Below are 19,472 nucleotides of genomic sequence, written 5' to 3'. Positions count from 1 at the left end.
CTCCCTGTATTCTCAGCCTCTGTAGGCTGCCTGCACAGCTCTGTGAAATGTATCAGTGCTATAGAAAGAACTGCAAACCTCCCACTGCACCTTCTAGGGAGACAGAAGCCTGGACAGGACTCAAGAACTGGGTGATTCCAGTTTGGCTGTGGCCCCTCTGCCTCCTCCCCTGTCCTGCACACACCTGGGTGATGTCAGCACTATTACAGTCACTGGGCTGAACCAGCAGAGGAGCCGGAGACACAGGAAGTGAGTGCAGGGAGGAGAATGGAGAGTGCAGGCTGAGGACAGAGAAAACTGCAGCACATAAGATAACATGGAGGCCCCCAGGAGCCACAGGCATTGCTGCTAGCCCCAGCCAGGTAAGGGGAGGGGGTCTTGGCTATATACATCCCACTCTACTGCAGGGAACTTTCTGGCACACAGATGTCAGTTTCTAAGCTCCACTCCCTCCAGTCCTGGGAGTGATAAGTATCTGCAGCTCTCACTGCTCTCTTATTACTTGTTCTAATGCACACTTACAGCAACAATGATGAGGTTAGTAGTTCCCTCTTGGCTTCACAATCTTGCATTTTACCTGTATAGCAGAATGTTGCATTGTCCGACCACTTTTGAAGCGCTTGTTTTAAATACTCTGTAACTTTGTTGCAGAACTGAGATACAATGTCACTGAGCGGAATGATACTTTGTTGCTGATCTTATCAGTCACAGTGAAGCCATGGAGTACATTACTATTGGTGCTGCAGCAGAATTCTGCCATAAGTTCCATCTTCTCTTTAGACAAACTTACTATTGATTTGTGCCAAAAAGGAACAGATGGTGAAGTCTCACAAGACACTTTTCAAAAGTATCTAGAAAATGAGGTGGGGTTTAGTGGTTTACAGAGAAGATCTATCAACTGAGACGTTGCGCAAAACGTTAAGGCTTTTTAAAATGTTACTCCAGTAAATGGGTGGCATACAATGTATAGAGACATCTCTAGACTTATTTAGAAATGGGCCAATCTTATCATCATCATGTAATAATAAGATTAATTTGGTGTATTTTGTACTGGAGAGAGGGGAAAAAAAGCATACAGCAGCATGACAACTCCTGATGATAAATCTCTTAACATTCCACCCCCAAAACAAAGAAATAATTTTCAAATTAGATGTCAGAAAAGTGGTGCTTTGTATGTCACAAAAAGTGACCAGTTTGCACTGGCGTAAGTGACCAGTTTGCTAATTATATAGAATTTGCAATGTATTTAATGCTGTGGTGTAGCATGTCAATGCATCCAAAGACCATGGCTAATCAACTCACTCATGGTTGTGCCCTCTTGCCATGTATGACCACCATAAGGAAGCAGATGAAAGTACAGTTTGTTTATGATGCTATTGATGGCTGTGACCTTGATACTAATCTGTCCAGGGTACTACAGCGCCATATCGCGCATGAGTATTCATACCGTTTCATGGCGTTCAGGGGTGGAGCCTACTTTTGAAAGCTATAAGAACTGGTACTTGTGGGTTATCTTCACAATGTTTTGGAGTTCCCACGTGTACGCTATCTTGCAGGCTATTGTCGTGTTCATACCACCTAACTAGTTATAAATATTTATGTTTTAGTGAAACAAACAGTTTAAAGTCTCGTGTCCGCGGGTGGGTCGGATTCCGTGTTTTTGGAGCCCACAGTGGAATCCCACCCTGCTCACGGCCAAGGACCCTGCATACCTGTGCGGGTAAGTGGCGACGTCCACGCGTACTTCAGTACTTCCGGGTTTTCTGTACCGCTCACCGTCAAACGTGCGCAGAACGGATTTATTTTTATTTTAAATTTCCTGTTTTCCCACGGATTGCCAGTGTCAGCTACGGAAGGGCCGCAGATCGGACAGCTTCCATTGACTTCAATGCGGGAACTGCACAGAAATAGAGCATGCTGCGATTTGTTTTCCGGACCAAAAGGTCTGCAGTTCAAATCTGCATGCTTTAATTAATTTGCGGACGCACATGCTTCCCTATGGGCGGTTTGATTTGCGGATCTCCCACGCGGGTTCAACAGTGCGGATTTCGCAAATCAATCCGCCTGTGGACATTGGGCTTTAGAAATAGTAGTTTGTTTTTTTTTTGCACACACGTATATTGGTGACCAAATTGTAAAATTTAATTTTAAAAAGTGGTGACCAATAACCTACAAGTACCGAAAAACTAAATCCATTGTAAAATCATGAACTCCTAGTAGACAAGGCTTTCAGAACATGCTGAGAATTGTAGTTTTGCAACAGCTAAGGGCCCACAAGTTGTATACCCCTGCGCTAGTAGGAGCAGTGCACCATCTTTTGCTGTCAAATGTAAGATAAATCCAGTAATTCCAATGAGGTGACACATTTGGAAACTTCAGCGCTCGCACCGTGGAATAGGTGGAAATAGAGTATACTGAAGAGACTAAAGTTATATCACTTACTTCACTTATATTTTTATTTTATTTTATTTTATTAAAATCGTGGAACCTGTTCATCATTGTTGATCGGTACCATATTTGATACGCCTATTTGGATTAGGAGGCGCCTACCCTAAAGGCGCCTCCTTGAAGTAAGTGATATAACTTTAGTCTCTTCAGTATACTCTATTTCCACCTATTCCACGGTGCGAGCGCTGAGGTTTTTTTCTTTTTTTTTCTTTTATTTCATTTATATCTTCCTCCTTCATGCCATGATTGGAGTTTCCCTCTAGCCGCTCTCTCCTATGAGATTGTTTACAGCACCTAGGAATATTCGTCTTCACCTGGCAATCAAGACCCCTCACCTACTACACTTTTCAGTATCCTTCCAGTGAGCACCAAATCCTTACTCATCACATTTGGAAACTTGTGCGATTTGACTTTCAAACTGTAACAGTAAAAGCAACACAAACTTTATTTAATAAACATGTTTTTATTGGTATTGGTGCTCTACATTGGATGGCTGTTAGCTGAATGTTGGAATATTCTCCTTCTGACTGCACCTTTAAACATGCACATTTATCTTCATTTAGAGATAAGTCGCTGCCAGACTTCTATGGAACTATGTATTCACAGGACCAGTCAGCAGAAGGGGGAGCCTATTCCAATAGACCTCTTCTTTGCTGTTATGTGGATATGTCATCCTCTCTTCCAGATATGAAGGCAGAGACCCAGAATAATAATAATAATAATCTTTATTTGTATAGCGCCAACTTATTCCGCAGCGCTTAACCCAGAAAGGAGCTTCCCCAGCCCAACATTGCATAGTATGGGATGATTGGCCGCTGGGTTCACTTGTGATTGTTACAAAGTCCCAGCTTGCATGTAGAGACACTGCACCAGGTTTATTGTGTCACAGTAAGGGGATTTCTAGACTTCCAGTACTAGTCACTGGGGAGGGGGTTCATGCATGCTATTATATCCGTCTTTGTTTTGCAATGTCATAAATGCCCTCATACAGTATCATGTTGCATTGTCCACATATGAATTGCAAGTTTGCACAGAAAGGGTGTAGCCCTGATATAAAGACTCTAGTTTGTAATCTGAGATCCTGGTTTAAGGTCCTGAGTCATAAGGAAACAAGTTATATAGCCAGGCAGAAGTAAAGGGCCTATAGGAATAGGGGAGCAAAAATTAATGTACTGATCCTAAGTATATGGGACCAGTGAGAACTGTGATGTTAGAACTACTCGGTGTTGAACTGAAATTCCTTTGATGCACTGGAGATGTAGAGCCCATCCTCCATCTATACAGAACATATGCATGTCCCCTGTAATTGCACTGTAATCTATACTATGGTCCACACAGGATGTGTTGTCAATAAGATCTAACAGGTTATTTGTAAATCATCCTATAAGAAATAGACCCTACTGATCCAAAGTCACCCTGAAATTGGGTTTTCTGCTGGACCTTTGGGGTCCATTGTGTCAGAGCTTGTGTCTATAGGAGGATCCTCTGGTGGGCCATTCTGACCCTGTATATAATGCTTCTCCATAGTCGTGTGTCTAACAATTTATGAAAAATTGAGGTGTTTTTGAAAATTGGTGACCATTGGGAACAGGGCTTTTGTGTATGTACTTTGAGGGATTTTAAGTACCTATAAGATTATAGTAGCGTCAGAGGAGTCTGCCATGGCTTGTTCCCCACGCTAAGCATGCATGTTTATGGGGAATCTATCAATACTCTTTTGTTAACTTTATCACATTTATAGGTTTTGCTTCACTTGGGGGTGGTTATTGATAAGATCAAAGGGTGCATAGTTTGAAATTAAGTCTTAAAATATTGGTAGAAGACTTTTTTTTGTTTGTTTTTTAATCTTCCAACACCCCCTCCCCCATCCATTATCCCATAAACCTTGTAGCCATGGCCTAACAGATTGTTCTGCAATGAAAATCAATGCAGTTATGGAGTTGAACTTGGAACACACTCCGAATTCTTCTCACTTTATCTTCCTTGTTGGTATTTTATCACTTTAGAACTAAGCAGCGGGATAACCGTCCACTCTTCGGGACTTATTGCTCTCTGGTCTGTAGCTTCACTTTCATTTGAGGTTTATGATGTTGCTCTGTGTAATACTTCACGCTCAGAGCTGATTTCTCCCCCCACCCCCTTACTACATTGCTGACCTGTGTTCTTTCCAAAGTTATTCGGGTATACAAATAATGAGTTGGTTCTATTTTGTAGAGACAACGTTTTGAGATGTCTCACCGGTACTCCGATCCATCAGTGGGGGAGAAATCTTTCCTTCTCTTGGAGAAAAACCAATACCTGGACCTCAACTCCACTTCAAATTCTTCGCTTCAAAAAAAGCCTGAGAACACCATGGAAAACGCATCTTATGTTCCTGATCAGGGTCCCTCCCCAGTGCAGGCACATCGGATTATCCTGAGCACTGAGAGTCCTGCTGCACAAAAGCTTGGAACCCAACAAATGATCCCAAGAGGCTTGGCTATTGCCTCTAAAACCAAAGTCCCAAGACATCACAGCTTTGCTGCAACAACCTCCAGCAAAGAACTTGCCCGCAATGACCCTAAAAGGATATCTACTCCTGACCTCTGTATAGACTCCCCAGAAGATGAGACTGAGGGTGAGGGTACACTGAAAAGAAACTTAAGGAACCAGTCTTACCGGGTGGCTATGAGAGCGTTTAAGGATGATGAGTATGAGACTGCAAAGCCAGTCTGTTCCTTAATGCCAGTTTCAGAAGATCCAAATTCACCACCTCCAAAGAGCCCTGGAAGATCAAAGGTGTGTGTTTTTATAGTAATGTATATATTGAATATGCTGCGCATTCACATGGTATATGAGGTGTTGTGTCTTCAACTTGTTTCCTATCTGTATCCGTGTATAATCCACTAAATATTATCTCCCTCTCCCAACCTCAAACCCCCACCCCCTCCCCAAAAAAAAGAAAAAATTAAATCAAAGTGAAAGACTAACTATAGACCCAATCAGTAAATTGATCAGATCAGAACCTAAAGCAACTTTTATTGTAACTAAAGATAAAAACAGAGTAAGTAGCCAAAAAAGATACTTTCAACCTGAAAACACTATTGTTCCCACCATATAGAATAAGGTGCGTACTATGTGTTTTCTCAAAAAGGGGATTGCAAGGGCGCTCACATGACGATAATAAATAAATGTGCAGGAGCAACACCACACGTGATACAGGTAACTGTCCAAGCAGAAGGATGTATCCCAAAAAAAAAATTATTGCACACCCCAATAAATTGGGCATTGTGCAATAAGTAGTCCTTCTCAGAAAAAAAAGGACCTTTGAACAAAATGGGATAATAAACATTAACAGAAAGCAGGATCTAATGGAACTACCCAGGCAATTCTGGCCCAATGGGGTATCAATAAATACCAGTTTCTATATAGAACCCTATAAATTGGAACAGAGCCTGTTGCCCCACCAGCCAGACTCAAACTATCTTGGTTTGCTGAAGATGTCCCTTAGAACCAGGGATATAGTTGTGTCCCATTGGGCCAGAATCGCCTGGGTGGTTCTACTAGATCCTGCTTTCCACTAGTTTTTATTATCCCCCTTTTTTTGAGGGCTATTTCAGATGACCATATATCGGCTGGGTATTCAGTCCGGCCGATATACGGCATCTCTCTCGGCAAAGGGAGGAGGCTGGAAGAGCCGGGAGCAGTGCTCTGAGCTCCACCCCTCTGCACTATATGCAATGAGAGGAGGTGGGATGGGGGTGGGGCTAAGTGCCGTGAATTAGCTCCACCCCTGTCCCGCCTCTCCTCACTGCAAATAGTGCAGAGGGGCAGAGAGGGGGTGGAGAGGAGGCAGAGAGGGTCGGGAGCTCAGAGCACTACTCCCGGCTCTTCCAGGCTCCTCCCCCTGCAGAGAGAGACGCCGTATATCGGCCGGCGTGAATACTCGGCTGATATACGGTCGTCTGAAATAGCCCTAAGGTCCTAATTTTAGCTGGGAAGGGTTTATTGCACAATGGCCAAATTTATTGGGCTGTGCAAAAAAATTTTCTTCTGCTTTGACAGTTATAATCAGGTGTGGTGCCTATGAGGTGGGTTGTGGACTCATATCTTCCCTGTTCCACATCTATTTATCATACCTATGATGAACATCCTTGCAATCCCTTTTTGAGAAGACTCATTGTTGGCACTTTATTCTATATGGTGGGACCAGCAAGGTTTTCATGTTGAAAGTATCTATGTATCTTTTTGGCTGCTTGCTCTTTATCTATAGTTGTAATAAGGTTTATGTTTTAGCTTCTACTCTGATTGCTTTTGTCCTTTAATTTAGAACCTGTTCTGCCTTTTCTGAGTCACAGCCAATAAATTGGGATCACTGCCCTGCGTCATACAAAACACCCCAAAGGTTGAAACCTTATCCACTTCTCCCTTTTTGAGGCCATATCTTCCACCGCCCCTAGCTCTTTCATCAGCCTGCATTGTACAGTCAGCAATTCTAGGTGGTATAGAAGGTATTCATGGATTTGAGGAACAGGGTTGCTGATGATCGAGGGTCCTCTCTGAGTCAGGGACTTTTTGTTATGGCCAACTTCCTCTCCAGAGTAGGACCATGATTTAAAAAAAAAAATCTATACAGACATTTAGAGAGATTTAAATAGTCAAACTTAAAGGAAGTTTTTTGAAATTAGACAAACAATGGCTGCTTTCTTCACGCTATACAGCCCCACTTGACAATGAGTTGTGTCTGATATTGTAGCTCATCTACATTGCATTGAATAGGCCTGAGCTACCATATTATAAACAACTTTTGGACAGTCTGGGGGCTGTTTCTGATGGAAAGCAGCAACTTTTTTTTGCATCTTGGACATCGAACTTTAGGTCATTACATGAAGGGTCACATAGGTGTAGGCGCCTGGGATTGTCACCACTCCTTTACCTGTAGAAAAGAGAGGGGGGGAGGGTATACGTCTTCCACTTATTTTTTTGAAGCTTGTGGTTGTCCCTGCTTATTTTATGACTGCTCTGACCTTGTGTTGACAATGACTAGTAGTCCGCTGTACATGGTGCTGGTGCAAGGTCTATTGAAGGGGTTATTTTACCCTAAAACACGCAGTCTGTTTAATAAAGATACTTGTATGTACTATATCCTGGAAGACTACATTCTCCTGCTATTGGGCAGTGCTTTCCACACCGCTCATTCGAGTTTTTGCTTTTAAAAGGAGTGGTGTAGCAGCCGTAAGAACCCATGGAAGCGCAGAGCAACTCTCATGGTAAGTGACAGGTGCAACCTCGCAAATTGTGTATAGGTGGAGAAGGTTGTACTAGAGAGTAGATTTACAACGACCCATAGCTGTGCAGAAGAATGGTCTCACTTTGGCCAAGCATAACTTTATGCCAGACTACTCTAACTTCCTGGGTGGATCAGGAAAATGCGTTAGATATCTTACTTGAGCAAAGCATTTGGCAAAGCATCATAAACCATCCTTAATTTAAAAATGACCAAATATGGGATTAAAAAGGCAACTGTTAGGTAGATTCACAGCCGGCTGACTGATCGTACTCAAAGAGTGGTCATAAATGGCTGCACATCCAAGTGGAAGAATGTATCAGGTGGGGTACCACAAGACTCTATCCTAAGCCGTGTGGTGTTCAACATAAATGATCTAGATCAGTGTCCTTCCCCCCACCCCCCCCCCCCCCAAACTCCAGTCCTCAGGGACCCCAACAGGTCATGTTTTCAGGATTTCCTCAGTGTTGCACAGGTGATGTAATTATTGTCGGTGCCTCAGACATTGCCACAGGTGTTCTTACTATAGGAGATCCTGAAAACATGACCTGTTGGTGGTCCCTGAGGACTGGAGTTGTGGATCCCTGATCTAGATGATAGAATTGAGGGGAAACATGAACCAGTGACTCAAAGCTAAGAGGAATAGATATAGAAGGTATCCATAGATTTGAAGAACCAGGAAAGAGAGAATTAAAAATAAATAAAATAAAAAATGTAGACAAACTAGAACAGTGGGCTGTGACTGATTAGTGATATTTAACAGGAAGAAATGCAAAGTCCTACATCTGGGCAAGAACAACAAAAAAAGCACATGCACAATAGTTAGCATTTGGTGAAGGACATGTGAAAAAAGATTTAGGTATACTAATAGATCACAGACTGAACATGACTGAACAGTGTGGTGCAGCAGTAAAAAAAAGCAAACCCAATTCTGGGATGTATTAATAGAAGCATAGTCTAGCTCATATGAGGTAATTATCCTATTCCCCCTTCTCTTCCTTAGTATTCTAGATGAGGTCTAATTATGTCCAGTTCTGGGCACCCCAATTGAAAAAAAAGACCTTGATAAACTGAAACAAGTTCAGAGAGGAATTACAAGGATGGTGAGCGATTTGCAAATCATGCCCTATGAGGAAGGGTTAACTGATCTGGGGATGTTTAGCTTGCAAAAAAGAAGGCTGAGAGGAGACTTAATAGCTGTCTACAAATATCTGAAGAGCTGTCACAGTGCAGAGGGATCAGCCCTATTCTCATTTGTACAAGGAAAGACTAGAAGCAATGGGATGAAACTGAAAAGGAGGAGACACAGATTAGATATTAGAAAAAACTTTCTGACACTGAGGCTGATCAATGAGTGGAACAGGTTACCACAGGAGGTGGTGAGTTCTCCTTCAATGGATGTCGTCAAACAAAGGCTGAACAGACCTCTGTCTGAGATGATTTAGTGAGTCCTGCACTGAGCAGGGGGTTGGACCAGATGACCCTGGAGGTCCCTTCCAACTCTACAATGCTATGATTTTATGATTCTATGTCCTGGTAGGATCTCCAGCAAAGGTTCAGAGCCCTGGCCATTCTTCTAATTATTTATTTTTGATAAATATTTGCTTAAAGTATTTTTTTGTGAAGTTTAATTGTGTGCAGTTTTCTGTGATTTACTATGCTAATAAAGAAAATCCTGAAAGCTTGATTTTTCACACTAACCATTAAGCCTAATAGTAGTCTGATACTTCCTGTCCTGTAGAGAATTTATAATCACAGGCAAGATTACTATGAAAGGTAACACACACACATATACACAGGATCCACCATATACAATAAGTGATGGTCATATCTTACCTCCTTCCCCCTCCCTGCACAGTGACTGCTGCAGGAAACATGGAACATGTCCACAATACTCTCCCATAGAAGTCAGTCCCTTTCAGTGTAGTTGTTATGTTGCTGCTGTAAATAGTGACTTGGGGAAAATGACTGCACCCATAATTGTGTGCCAAAATGAGTAAAAAATCTACAATCTGAAAACAAAAGCAAATAAGCAAAAAAAATCATGTTTTAAAAAATATATGATGTATTTCCTTTAAATACTGCTCAGGAAGGTTATGCCACTAGTTAATAAAGCTTCTTGTTCAACTGGCATTCTGTGGACCCCTCTTGCATGTGGTCCTCTCCCCATTACAGGTGGAGCAGGGTCTCCTCCATGCTGTATGTAAATGATGAGCATTCATAGGAATAAATAACTGTATGGTGATTTACCCCTTGTAGATCATGGGCTCCTGTCCATTCAGTGAAGCTTCTTCCCTGCTTCTTAGTCCTGAGCCAAATCCTATTAGAAATATTTAGATTATTTGAAGTGCTTGGAAGTTCAGAAATCCAAACTTGTAAAATCAGAGAAGTAACTGCAGCGATAAATCGGCTACACTTGTGGGTCCCGAGGCTCATGTACACAGCAGAGCCTGCACGGTATTATGTCAAGAGCCTGACTCCATACTATATGTCTGTAGGCTCTGTGCTGGCATATGGTACCTCAGTGCAGCAGCCCAATACAGAGATATACTCCTCCTGTATGTAATATGGCTGTGACATTGACATTGTGTGTTGCTAGCAGCTTTAGGTCGCCTGCAGACGGGAGGAAATTCCGTGGCGGGATTCCCCGCAGAATTTCCGCCCCTGGACGCCTGCATAGGATTGCATTACAGCACACGCAGCAAACAAACCGCGACATGCTCTAATTCTGTGCGGGGCTCGCAGAGCCCCGCCCAGAAACGTAGCTCACCGGCCGCCAGCTCCGCTCTGCGCATGCGTCGGCTGCCCGGCAGCCGGCACATGAAAGAGCCGGAGTTGCGGGAGCCAGTAAGTCCGCGGTGCTCTCTACAGACACTTGGGTCGGGTCCCGCTGCGAGAATTCTCCGACCATTCCATGTTATAGCCACAACATCGAACCCCTGCAGTTCTGCTGAACAGAACTTGGATTACCATAGAACCCTACAATGGCCAAAGTTCAGCTCGCGAGTCCATGTTCTGTAGCTATAGGGGCACAACCATCTACTGGCAGTTGTGTTAAAATTCATTAAAGCTGCAGTATGAGTAGTTGGGTTACTAACAGTTCCTGGAAGCACATGGGCAGATTTGAGTTGCGGAATCCGTAATCGGCACCCACGTGGATGGTCCACTGTTAAAGTTTCCCCATAGGAAAGCATGAGCTTCCGCCTCTCCATGCACACATGCAGATCTGAATTGCGAATTCAAATAATAAATCACATCATGCTTCATTTTTAGCGCGGAAGAGCTCCATTCATCTCTGTGAAAGCGTTCGATCCGCAGTTACATTGTGGATGCATTGCGGATTTGTAAGCTAATTCTTTTCAGCTTGCTGGGAGACAAGGCAGGGAGGTGTGGGAAGGCACCAATGGGCTTACGATGATTTTTTTTTTTTTAATAATTATTTTTTTTTTCCATTACTCACGCGGATGATCTGCTGTATGTCCGTGCAGAAAAACTCTCGAATCCGAGATTGTCTGCAAGCATTTTAAATTTCCACAATAAATTGCAGGTCTTCCGTGGCTGAATTCCAGACATGCCGTGTGCAGGCGGCCTAAAATGAAGTTCAACACCCATTCAGAGTCGCATAGAAAGCATTTAGTGAGGGGAGCATGATAGTTTCCCGTAAGGTCTACATTCACTCTGTGCAGATTAGTGCATAGCATAGTATATAACAGCGAACATCAATTCATGTGCATATAGCAAAGCTGAGTTTGTCACTTGGGATTATTTTCTGTGCTACCACAATATGATATCTGTGGCTTTGGAGAGGGCCGCCCTAAGACTTTCAAATTCCCTCCTTCCTTTAACACATAATTAAATGCAAAAAAATCTGTCTGCCTGCAGACACCACTAGAGGGAGCTCACCTTAACAATTGCACAATTGAATATGTTAAGGGTTTTTTCAACACTAAACTATTGATGATCTATCTTCTAGATAGGTAATCAGTAGTTGTCCAGTGAAGGTCCACTGCACAAGATCACCACAATCTGCTAATTGAAGTGGCAGCAGTGCAGCCTCTTCAATCAGCGCAGATCCTGAACGCCAGACCCATGCCAATCAACTGTTGATGACCTATAATGATGATGGCTATCAATAGTTTAGTGCTTAACACAGTTTGAGATTTAACGAGTAATTTTATGTTCCACCCAGGAGATAGTAGGTAATATGTAAAACTGTATAAGCTCCACCCCTTAAAAAAAAACCCCACAGTACTTTTGGCAGGTATGTTGCATATTGCAGATGCCATGAAGAAAGCAATCAATTCCTTATCTGTGTTTTATTCTACAGAAAACCTTCGCGAAGAAGAGATTTCAGAGAAACCTGGCCGGCTCCTTTAAAGACGGTGAGTGAAAATGTAATTCTCTATTAGTAATTAAGCTGAAATCTAATAAATTTAGTAAATTAAATCTTTAATATAGCAGAAGATTAATGGATGAGGAGTGATCAGTGTGAGGAAACACAATTAAGTTATATGGGAGTTGGTATAAATAATGCAGCGAGTCATTAACACTGCTGAATATTTCATATAGTGAGAGACTGAATATATGGTCAGCGTACAGATAATTACAGAGATTTGTGATCATGTCGGAGATGATTCAGTGAGATTGTATATCCAGGAACTACTAGAATGTAGCTACTATAATACTGTCCCCCATGTACAAAGAATATAACTACTACAGGGTGGGCCATGGAAAAGTAGCCCACCTCTGACACCGTAGCAATCAATCGCAGTGTAGCTTTCATTTTATCTCAAACATTAGAAATGAAAGCTGTACTGTGATTGGGTGCCATTGTCAAGAAATACAGATTTTTCTATTGGCTTTCATAAGTGTGGTGCTCTGTGGCCATCACTGTCTATTATTACCCATTGCCCACTTCCACCATGTACTGTACAAGAATATAGCTACTACTGAACTGCCCCATGTACAAGAATGTAACTACAAGGCTTCATCCCGTAGGCAAACTATTGTCAATCTTCAACTTCCTTCATTAGAACCTTAGCATAGCTTTCACTTTACATCTAGAAGGATCTAGAATCTATTGCCCTTGCTGATAAGCTGGTCAAGATTTTTTATATACTTTATGCAGTGCCCCAGACCCAGGAGAGGGTAAGCAGCAAGGGTTAATCGAAATGGTAGTCTTGGTGGCTCTGCTCTTTCTCCTGAAAAGGTGGTAAAGGAGATCTGGGTATGGCATAACTGCAGTTGCAATATCTTGGCAGTTCTTATTGTGTGCTACCCACGGAGTTGGGTAGGGTAAAATGTTAGTTTGTCATGACGCCAGCTCATGCACAGGTAGGCACCCTTTCCGAGCAAAAAAAATATAAAAAATTGGAGAAATAAACAAAAATGGGGCAGTAGTCCTTGCTCTCCTGCAGTGTTGTGTGGTACCTCAGTGCTGATGACTTGTAAGATGAAATCCATTTAACACTTTGAGATAAAGACAGTTCCTGTCTTGGTAGCCGTTACAGCATTTGCATTACATTTGCATGAAGTAGATCATCACCGGCATTATTAGAACACAAACTCCACATGCATCATTCACTATAGCTTTAGTTGGCTGGCTTGGACGAGAAACGGTTGACTTGGTAATGGCTTGTTACTTTGCACTGACTGACTTCTGTTTCTTTCTACTGGTCTTTTCTCCTCTTCCCAGTCTCTCCCTCTCCTCTGTTCCAGAATAACTTGGCTTGGTACTCTCACTTTAGATGTCACTGCACTGACTTTTCCCCTTTACTCTTTGGTCTCCTTCAGTTGCCTCTCAACTGGACTGGTAAGACTACTAAAATAGACTTGGAAGGTTAAGTGAAGATGTTCTCCTGGTTCCCCCTCCCCGGCCTCGCCCATTGCTTTCAATGAGGCCAGCAAAGCATCATACAGCAGGTGAGGTGCATGCCAGAGCCATTTGATGATCCTCCACTTTGACTAAAAGTCGAAGGATCACTACTTTCCAGAAAAAAAGCACAAAAACCGCCTCGCATCCGCAGGGAAATTGCACCTTCCCGAGCGCAATATCGTGCTAAGTTTTACGGTTCAAAATCGTGCTTGCCCTTATGAAATTAGGCTTAAGGTGCAATCGCCCTCCATTCCGCTAACTAGGTGGGTGGGGAACTCTTCTCCCCTTAGGCGTGTCCAGAGCTTGGTATTCAAGTGGTTAATACTTCCTATGGGCCCTGGAGTAAACTTTGGACCTGAGCCTGTGACTTCGCTCCCCAACTTGTTTGGATTAGATAAGTAATAAAGTTAATAGAATGACATCCTCTAGTTGGAGTCATTCACTTTCACTTTTCTTACCTATCCAGCCTGGACTGCCTTGGTGACTTCCTTCTGTGGTGACTCATCTCTGCAGAAATTGGCAGAGACATTTTTGGGTCTTTGCACTTTCAGCATATTCCCAACTTTTCTCCAAATCTACACAAACACTTCATCCACATAGCCCTAGATCGTACTAGAGTGCGCCTCTTGAAGTAGTCATACCGACATATAGTAATAATACGGGTCTCCCTATTAAGCCTCATTATAGTACTGGTGCCCCCTTTGTGCCAACTAAAATACAAACCACATCCAGATGCTCACCGAATCCTTTTCCTGCAGAATAATAAGGGCTCGTTCACGTGAGCATATGCGGGTTTCAGTTGCGTAATATGCAGCATATTTGCGGAATTGAACCTTGCATATCCCCTGTGTATTTTGGCCCTTTGGCATGTAGTTGTGTGCGTAAAATATAACTTATTTACTTACGCACAGTAAAAAAATGCTGACAGGCCCACTGTTGCATAAATACAGAGATTACACACGTTTCCTGTATATCCACTGCATATTTACACAAGTCCATTTACTTCAATGGCCTCTATCGTTACCTAATAGGACATGATGCATATTTTTTCACGCAACCAAAAAATGCGTGAAAATGCCCTCATCTGAATGTTCCAATGGGGATTCAGCACAGCGTAATACGCTGTGTATATACACCCATGTGAACAAGCCTTAAGCTTGGCAGAGATGGCGCGATGCAGTGATGTTGTCACGCTGCCTTCACCTTCCGGGCAAGAAGCTGGCGCTCTTCAACAGCTGAATTTTCAACTGGATCTGCATTCCAAAGACATGGATCCAGTTAAAAGCGTTGTTCACCCGGGGATGTGGGCGGCCACTTTCCCCACCCGTCATGGTCACATCCCTCTGACCATGATGGCTATGACCTTGTATACAGTTCCCCATACATTATAATGGGATGATGGAACAATACCTCTGTAGCACCACTTATTGCAAGGCAGAAGTCAGTGTCGGCCTTTTTAAAACAAGCCATCAAAATTACAGGGAATGTGAGCCAAAGACAGAAGAACCATACACAGGCAGCTGTTTTGGGGAGATTGCCCATCATCAGTGTACATTAGTTTTCTGGCTTGGCTAGTGAGAGGCCTATAAATGTGGCTCAAGAAGGATATCATTTGTCCTTTAAAGAGAGCACCTAAAAACAACTTTCTGTGCATGGATATTATGGCTTTGGCTCACAATTCCCAGTCATTGCTCCTAAGGCCTACTGCACACTGCGGCCTTGGGAGCAGCGGCATCTGCGCGAACCTGGTTGCTTTTGGTTTCATCTGTATGGCGGATGGTCCACACGGCGCGCCGTCGAGCATGCACAGTAGATTTTCTTTTTAAACTACTGTATTTCCTAGCGATGACACGGAATCTGTGTCATCGGACCCATATATTCTGTGATAGCCGTGATACATGTATGAACTACTGATCCCGCACAAAATTGTGTGGTGTAGAGTTTAAGGATTATCCTATAGAAGATTTTGCGGAACTTCACAGCTTGTATTTCCATCTTCCTGTAGTAACTTGTAGCTGTAACACTGGTGCTGAACATGTCTATACAGGGAGGACAGAGCCGCATCAGGTAGAGCTACAGATCCTGCTCTCCCAGCCACATTCCTTTGTGGGATTATGTCTGTATTCAAACTGTTCCTGCTGTAGACAGTGACAGTCAGAAAGCGGGGAGGAGCAATCTGTGTCTTGTCAGTGTTGTGACCCCCAGATGTCCACAATCCAAGACTTCCCTCCACAAGGCCCCATAGACGGCGGCTCCATGTGCAGCATTGCTTGTGGAAAAACATCCATCAAACCCTTTCATTTCTGTTCTCCTAGGAGAAATTGTATTCTGCATCCTGAGCCTCCTGGTTCATGATTAGAATTCTAGAACTACAGTGAAGACTGACAAATAAGTGAGATGTAGTAGGAGAGGGGAAGTTGATTGTTCTACAAAGCAATGTAAATGTTCATGCTATGCAGGGTGTGTGGAAAGCTGGGTACTAACCGTGCTTGGTAAAATAAGTCTCTAGTTTCTAATACTGTAGCTGTGTAGGAGATAAAATCCAGTAAAGAATATTTAGAAATTGGCGAGAAAAACGGAACCCCTTGGAACGAGGCTCTTGTATTTCCAGGGTTTGGTGGTTTCACACCTGCATTGGGGATGCCGATTTCCTGCTCCGTTTAGGGACCAAACTGCATCGGATGGACCTCGTTGACTATAACTGCGTCCGGTACTGTTGTTCCTTGTCGATACTGGAAACTAGGGGTGTGACAGCACTTAGCAGGAGGGAACACCCCTGTCAGGCCCCTATCTTCCGATCGGGTAGTACTGTGGCAGTGAGGACATTGCTCCCGTGTAGCCTGCGGCCACTGCTGAAGCCAGGACCGCTGTCACTCAGCTCCGCGCTGCTCTTATCAGCGGACTGCCACCTCCACTCCCATTCCCCCCTCAGTGTGCTCCGGGCTCCTCTCCGCCGCACTGCCAATCTGGGCTCCCGTTCCCCCTGCGCCCACTGCAGCAGCGAGCGCTGTCACTGCGGTCCCCGCTGCTCTCCTCGCTGTACTCTCATCTCCACTACTGGTCCCCCTGCGCTGGAGACCACTAAGTATCCTCCACGCTCCTGTCCCCGCAGCACATGTGGTTACCCCTGCTGCAGCGAGCGGGACAAGAGCTGTTGTCCGAGATGATGGTAGGCTGCCAGGGACGGGTCGCCTAGTATGCAGCGTTAGGGTTAGTTTAAGTGTTAGCCTTTTACATCTAATAATGTAAGCCCAACACTTAAACTAACCCTAACCCTCCATCCAAGGCAAACCCTAGTCTTCACACTGCTAGGACCTTGCTCCAGGCAGTCAATCAGTTATGTTTGGGTGTATACAGCCAATCACTAGGTCTCTACCCATACTTGTGGTGGAGACAAGATACACCAGTACCACGGGATCCATTTGGTTTCCGCCCAGCTGCCCAACCTTTTGATGGAAGAAAAAGCACTGTGTGCGTGTAGCACTTTTTTTTCTGGCATTTTGAGCCGGATCTGTGATGGAACCTTCAGTTAGAGGTTCCAATGCAGATGTTAATCTGACCTTATCACATACCTTGCCCATTGATCTAACTCTGCAGTAGGGTGTTTTTCAGAGAAGGTTGTTGTAGAAAAGATGCATCCTGCAGAGCAGATCACACACCCTGGAATGTTTACTGGAGCTAATTCCTGCCTCCTTCAGCCAAGTGTTGTACTTCACAGCACGTTACAGGATTTGTAGCATGTGGTGACCTCTTCGAACGAGGGGGGAAAAGCTTCATTTTTCTAATTCAAACTGCTTTAAAAACACAAGTTTATTACAGTCTTGATTTTTAGATGCATAATGCTTTAGAGTCCTTTCTTAATATATCTCTAGGAGCTCCTATTTCTGCTGCAGAGCCCAAGATGGTTAAATGGCCATATTCTGTCTGCCATGATCCACCACTGCTTTATAGGGATTGACATTGGGTTCATGCTGCTGGTACCACAGACAGCATGAGCTCAGGACAAGGATGCCTGTTGCCCCCATGGGTGCTTTATTCTGAAACACTGCAGCGTTTTAGAATAAATACACTTTGAAGTTTGACTCTGGAAAGAAGTTCCGAGTCACATGAGCAGGCCATGCCTGTCTCCTGCTGCTGCAGAGTCACATGAGCAGGCCATGCCTGTCTCCTGCTGCTGCAGAGTCACATGAGCAGGCCATGCCTGTCTCCTGCTGCTGCAGAGTCACATGAGCAGGCCATGCCTGTCTCCTGCTGCTGCAGAGTCACATGAGCAGGCCATGCCTGTCTCCTGCTGCTGCAGAGTCACATGAGCAGGCCATGCCTGTCTCCTGCTGCTGCAGAGTCACATGAGCAGGCCATGCCTGTCTCCTGCTGCTGCAGAGTCACATGAGCAGGCCATGCCTGTCTCCTGCTGCTGCAGAGTCACATGAGCAGGCCATGCCTGTCTCCTGCTGCTGCAGAGTCACATGAGCAGGCCATGCCTGTCTCCTGCTGCTGCAGAGTCACATGAGCAGGCCATGCCTGTCTCCTGCTGCTGCAGAGTCACATGAGCAGGCCATGCCTGTCTCCTGCTGCTGCAGAGTCACATGAGCAGGCCATGCCTGTCCCCTGCTGCTGCAGAGTCACATGAGCAGGCCATGCCTGTCCCCTGCTGCTGCAGAGTCACATGAGCAGGCCATGCCTGTCCCCTGCTGCTGCAGAGTCACATGAGCAGGCCATGCCTTTCCCCTGCTGCTGCAGAGTGTTAGCCACCTCCCTATACACAATAGAGCAGAGAGCTGTCAGTCTTCATGTAGAAGGCGGGAAGAGACCAGCGTGGCTCAGCTAAGAGTCAGGCTTCAAAGTGTATCCCTTTTAAAGCTATATTCAGATTTCCTTAAAACTTTTTTAATGTGTCTGTTCCATCAGAGGAACAAAAAGAATGCTGTGCCAGATATGTCATATAAGGGACACAAACCGCAACCGGCAGCATCTATCGACTGTAATGGATTCTGTTGGGTTTTCGTTATATAATGAGAAAAAAAGTGTGTTGCTGTAATTTTTTTTTCTTGCATTTACAGCGGATTGCCATCTTTATCACCAAAAAACAGTGTCCTGTGTGTTTTTATTTATTTATTTATTTTTATGGCTTCAGAGGTGGGGATTAATAGTGTCTGATTTGACAGTTGTGACCCTATAAAGCTAACCTATCTACATAGGTATCATATCTCAATAGAAAAAATGTCCGTTGTAGAGCATGCTTTGCAGAAATCATGCGCAAACTGTATTTTCTTGATGTCTCCTTGTAGCTGCACATGTATGACTGCTGAATGAGCGTCCCTGGCGCTCTACTGCCATGCTTGCTAAAACTACCAACTGTATTTTACCTAATTCTGACACTACTGACGTTCCTAGTGCTGGGAAGCTTTGCAAAGGAGGAGAATCCAATCCAAACTGCAAGTGATCGGTTTGCACGAACGCAGTTTTATCATGCCAAAATACTGGCATTTGCTATTGCCAATTTAAAAAAAAAAACATTTTGCAATTTTATATATATTTTTTTAATTTGTATCATAGTACAACTATTGGCTTAGGCAGTGTTGTACCAGAAACCCTGGACGGAATTCAGAACAGAGGACTAAGGGGGCCTTCACGCTGGCGATAAAATTGCGTGATTTTCAGGTGATGCAAGAGTGAGTGAAAACGCATGATTATGAAACCAATGATTTTCAATGGTTTCCTTCACATTTGCGAAGTTTTTACTGTTGTGAGGAAAAAAATGGTGACATGCTCTATCTTTCTGCATTTTATTTTTTTTGCAGGTCTTTTTTGTTTTTTTTGTCTCCCACGTTTCCCTTTTGGAGCTTCCTTTTATCGCACCACAAAGCAGGAACTTATAATTTT

General features: G+C 43.8%; 1 protein-coding gene across 2 annotated transcripts in view; it reads left to right on the top strand.

Annotated features, from left to right (window-relative positions):
* The first annotated feature begins 205 nt into the window (after positions 1-205).
* ARHGEF16 (Rho guanine nucleotide exchange factor 16) overlaps positions 206-19,472 on the top strand; it is a 59,823-nt gene continuing 40,556 nt past the window's right edge. Inside the window, exons 1-4 of one of the 2 annotated variants that reach the window (XM_066607376.1) lie at positions 206-362; positions 1,608-1,720; positions 4,663-5,226; positions 12,042-12,096. In XM_066607376.1, the coding sequence (XP_066463473.1) occupies positions 4,678-5,226; positions 12,042-12,096 (604 nt within the window). In that variant the 5' untranslated portion in view covers positions 206-362; positions 1,608-1,720; positions 4,663-4,677. The remainder of the gene's footprint in view (positions 363-1,607; positions 1,721-4,662; positions 5,227-12,041; positions 12,097-19,472) is intronic. The other variant, XM_066607375.1, reaches the window with a different exon arrangement.

The sequence above is a fragment of the Eleutherodactylus coqui genome, chromosome 6 (assembly GCF_035609145.1).
Source record: "Eleutherodactylus coqui strain aEleCoq1 chromosome 6, aEleCoq1.hap1, whole genome shotgun sequence".
NCBI classification, from domain to species: Eukaryota; Metazoa; Chordata; class Amphibia; order Anura; family Eleutherodactylidae; genus Eleutherodactylus; species Eleutherodactylus coqui.
The sequence above is the reverse complement of the archived record's forward strand: the minus strand, read 5'-3'. Positions and strand labels throughout refer to the sequence as shown.